At 44.7% G+C, this 4,992-nt stretch overlaps 1 protein-coding gene across 1 annotated transcript in view; it reads right to left on the bottom strand.

Moving 5' to 3' along the window:
* Positions 1-567: 567 nt before the first annotated feature.
* Positions 568-4,992, bottom strand: part of LOC311228386 (sterile alpha motif domain-containing protein 5-like) — a gene marked incomplete at its 3' end in the record, with an annotated part of 7,580 nt that continues 3,155 nt past the window's right edge. Inside the window, exon 2 of the mRNA XM_084314293.1 lies at positions 568-699. Within this exon, the coding sequence (XP_084170419.1) occupies positions 568-699 (132 nt within the window). The remainder of the gene's footprint in view (positions 700-4,992) is intronic.

Raw genomic sequence — 4,992 nt, 5'->3', positions numbered from 1 at the left:
GACACTCGCCTCCTCTGTCCCTTTCAATAGACGGAAATCAGGAATTGAAAACAGAACACTAGTGAAAGGACATGCGGCTCCGTCTGCTCCGCGTACAAACAATGGAGGATCTCCTCGCGCTCGGCTTCCCCTTCCTACTGACACACGGCGCTAAACAATAAGCCAGTATTATGACTGACCGTGTCGTCTGTTTCAAACACCCCGGCCTAGATATTTATAGTCGGGCTGATGTTTTTTTTTTTTTTTTTACATGACGTAGAGTGACATTGATCTTAGCTAAACTAAAAATCTCATCATCATCCTCATCTTCTCTCCTCTCCTTTCAAAGTTGTTAAAGGGGCCATATTTTAGTCCTTTTCAACAAGTTAATATAATAATAATAATAATACATTTAATTTATATAGCGCTTTGATGGTGCGTCAACGACGCTTTACAGTGTAAATGACAAAAAACAGACAAAACAAAACAAAAACAGTTAATGGCCGAAAGCAAGAGAGAAAAGGAGGGTTTTGAGGGCTGTTTTAAAGGAGAGTAGGGTGTTGGGGATGTGGCTGGGGGGGGGGGGGGTCATTCCAGAGGGAGGGTGTGGCTGCAGGTCTTGATGGGAGTCAGTAGGTTGGCATCAGCAGACCTGAGGTAGGGGGTGTGGCGATGGAGGAGGTCGGAGAGATAGGGGGGCGGGGGGCAGGTCGTTGAGGGCTTTGAATGTGATGTGAACATAGGTCTTTGAGGTCCCTAAACATGTCTTTGTTTCAGTCCTGTTCTCAATGGGCTGTTTCTTTGCCTGTAACAGGTGAGCTGCTTTTATCGTACAAATACGATAATTATCGTACATCTAGCCTGTGCCGTCGAACGAAATTCAGATCCAACTTTCAGACTAGACGTTGCAAATCAAATATGACTCAAGATCCAGCAATAGCATAGTCATTAAACATTTTGCCAGACACATATTTTAGGTTCAACTTCAGGTAGAAAAGAGATGATTTACGCGCTGCCATCTTGGACACATTTTATCACAATATCTTCACACGCACGTACACGCACGTTATTAACTCTGCCGATTGTGGCTGCAATTCTGGATGGCTCGTTTCTAGAGGGAGGGTTCTTGGCACAGATTAACTGCAGAAAAGGCACAATGGGACAACATTCTGTAAAAACTATGCAAAACACAGGAAAAGGCTATTTTCACTACAGTCCCATTTAAAATAGGAATATCTAAACCACTGTCCAATTCCATGTCTATACCCACACCTTGCCCACTACAGCAAAACCACTGTTGACAACGACGACAACAACAACAACACAAGGCACCTCTCTTAGACAAACTGGCCACCTATCTGTTCCCTCATCTTCCGTCTCCGTCGCTGTCATTTCATGCCCGACCGCCGCGTATGATTGAAGCAACACTTCTACTGTCATCAGAAGAGCACAAATAAATAGAGCCGAAAACGTTACTCGTTTTGGAACGACAGAATGTCCCCACAACCCCCGGAGAGGAGGCGATTTTAACTATCCTACTCTACCTCTGTCTCTGTCTCTCTCTCTGTCTCTCTCTCTCTCTCTCTCTCTCTCTCTCTCTCTCTCTCTCTCTCTCTATCTCTCTCTCTCTCTCTATCTCTCTCTCTCTCTCTCTCTCTCTCTCCCGGTTGTGAGGCAGATCTAATTGCAGGGTTGGCAGACATCAAACACAGACATGGTGGAAAGACCATTTGAGACCATATGCTTTTCCCTTTCTCAACATGCGATTGTCTCCTGGTGAGTCAGCAAAATGTGAGTACGGGTTTCGGGTTTCAACAATTAAACTGAAGATAACGTTGGCTAAAAAAAGGATACAGTGCACACACAGCTAAATAAAAACAAACCAATTTAAATACAGAAAGCGTCCCAGATGTCATCTTCAACCGTTTACGCTCCCCCAGTGTAACACTATAGACCGTGGACCCAGGGGCACGACTGATTGTTTACATCTCTGTCTACCTCCTTCACCCCCCCCCCCCCCCCTCACTCTCTCCCAGACAAGGGGGCTCTGTGGCTGTGAGATAAGGATCATGGGTATTTATTACTCCCAGCAGTGCCTTTGCAGTGAAGTGTTGGATTATGGGACATCTCTCAGGAGGACAACACGCCTGACAAACATCAGAAGGGCTTCGCTGAATCGTTTTTTGCCCACGTCGGCGGCTTCTGTCTGGACCGGAGCGAGAGAGAGGGCAGAGACACGGGCCAAGCCAACAACGCCAGACGAAAAGGTTGCCAGACAGTGCCCTAAAAAAACATCCTATTGGAAGCCAATACTGTGTACTCAACGATACTCAACGATGCCAACGATGCCAGTCTTGCAGTCGAGTCACTAAATCTCAAGTCCCAGTCGAGTCTCGAGTCCAAGTCGGAGTCACCAAAGAAGAGCCCGAGTCGAGTCCCCATTACCCTATAGTCAGAGTCCAAGTCCAAGTCATCAAGGCTGAGTCCACTCCACTCTGGCAGTCAAAGAGCTGACATACAAATAAAAAAAAGGTCTACATTAAACATAAATGACACAGCGGTCACCATTTCAAAGGGAGTTTATTTACTTTGTGACACAAAAGCCAAACAAATATCCATCATAGCCATCAATATGTTATGCCAAATGATTAGGGCTTATTACAAAAAAGAAAAATTATAATAATAGCTGTATTAATCAATTAACAAGTCTGAGTCCTCGTCTGCACCTTCTGAGTCCGAATGCAGTCAATGCTCGAGTCAAAGTCCGAGTCCGAGTCATCAGTGCTCAAGTACAAGTCGAGTCAGAGTCCTGTACTCGAATACTACAACACTGGCCGATGCTACGTAGCCTATACCACATGGCCCCCAATGGCCACCACAACTCAACGTGCAGATAGATAGGCATTACTATAGATAGGCATTACTATAGATAGGCAATAGGGGTGTAACGGTACACAAAAACCACGGTACTACGGTACGTACCTCGGTTTTGAAGTCCAGGTTCGGTACGGGTTTTCGGTACAGTGGGGGGAAAGTTTGGCTTTCCATGTTCCACTCAGGGATGATGTAGTGTGCAGTAACTAATTGTACTTGTAGGGCTGTCAACTAATATTCTATATTTAAATTAATCGACTTGTAATTTTCTTTTTTTATTAAATAATAATCATATTAGATTGTGAAAAAAACAGCCCCCGGTGGGCGGTCGTTAGTGGTTAACATACCGTTGTATTCGTTCGGGAGGCTCGATATTGGCTTTTTTACCGATATACCGATATTGTCCAACTCTTAATTTCCGATACCGATATCAACCGATATCAACCGATACCGATATATGCAGGGTTTCTCCCCCCCCCCCAAAAAAACTGAATAATTTCAGGTAATTAACATTACTTATTACATGGCGTTTTCACATTCGCCGAAATGCTTGCTTGTGATTGGTCAATAGCCCCCGACAGCGGTGAATTATTTTTCGATAACCACCGGTGATTATTGTTTTTCGCAGCTGGAGCAATCAAGCCCCACTGACACACACTGTTTCAGTGCAGCCAATCAGACACACCTGCCGGGCTGCCCGCGATAATAATAATCACTTTATTTGGGCTGACAGAGCCACAGAACAACTGCGATTTGTCAAATGAATTAGGTATATTGTTAGTAAGTTAGCCATGTAATAAGCGGGATAATGTATAGCTATACTCGGTCATCATCGCAAAATAATTGACCTTCACTGACGTTTAAAACACCTCGCCGAGGCGGCTCGGTATTTTAAACTCTGTGTCGGTCAATTATTTTGCGACAATGACCTCGTAGCTATACATTATCCCTTACATATCTCTTGTCGTGTAATTAACACAACATTATGCATACTTTGACAATAAATAAAATAATACTTTGTTCTTACTTGCTTGCCTGGGTAGATAAAGGTTAAATAAATGTAAAAAATAAAAAAAATAATAATAAGATTTTGAAAACCGATACCGATATTTTCCGATATCACATTTTTATGCCAATATCGGCCGATAATATCGGACATCCCTACTTTACACCCCTAATAGCAATAGTGCAGTACTACTCTTCTACAACAATACTAATATTCTAGAGTAGGAGCATGGCTGACCAGCGGTGAGGTCGGTCAGCGTGATATACATCCCTTGAGACTGACATTGTGTCTGCTGTCATTACCTCAGGTCTGACCCCAGCGCCCCCCCACCTCCCTGCTAGTCTCCATCTCCAGTGTGTGTGTGTGTGTGTGTGTGTGTGTGTGTGTGTGTGTGTGTGTGTGTGTGTGATTGGTGGTAACATTTTTTCTCGGAGGGCAGAGAGAGGAAAGCTTCTAACTGGCCAATCACGGGCCAGCTGGTCGCAGGCTCTTACACTCCACTCACTCGTGCTGGGGAGAAAAGCACTGGGCTGCAGCCAATACAACACTCAACACACACAAACTGCACGTGTGCATGCACATACACATGACCTCAGATGAGGGCACGCACGTGTGTGTGTGTGTGTGTGTGCGTGTGTGTGTGTGTGTGTGTGTGTGTGACAACATGAACACACACAGGAACACACACAAAAACACACACTCACGAAGACCTTGACCTGTCCGTTCTATATTCCACCCCCTCCCCCCCTGAATGTGGACGCCTTGTTTCAGAAGAAATGCAGCCTTCAAAGGGAGAGATGGTTGAACCCTCCCGAGTCAACACATTGCCTCAGTTCTGGGTTAGCACATAATCCCTCACAAATCCCAAATCTCTGTGGGATTCCCATTTATGGGGGGAAAAAAACGTGATAGTGGCAGAAATACAAAGAGCTACAACAGGGGATTTTGGGGAGAATTGGAATTTGGGCTGCATAGCTGACTTCAGTGTAAATGGCACGTTGTGGTGGTTAGTCTGTATGTATGGAGTCCATGCTATCGAGGATCTGGAATAACATAAAACGGATGACCCTAATATGGATAATCCTAGCAGTAGGTCAATCCTCACAAGTGCTTTTTATCAAGTAATGAAACCG

This window comes from Notolepis coatsorum (genome assembly GCF_963971535.1).
Source record: "Notolepis coatsorum genome assembly, chromosome: 5".
NCBI lineage: Eukaryota > Metazoa > Chordata > Actinopteri > Aulopiformes > Paralepididae > Notolepis > Notolepis coatsorum.
This window is presented reverse-complemented; position numbering and strand designations above follow the sequence as displayed.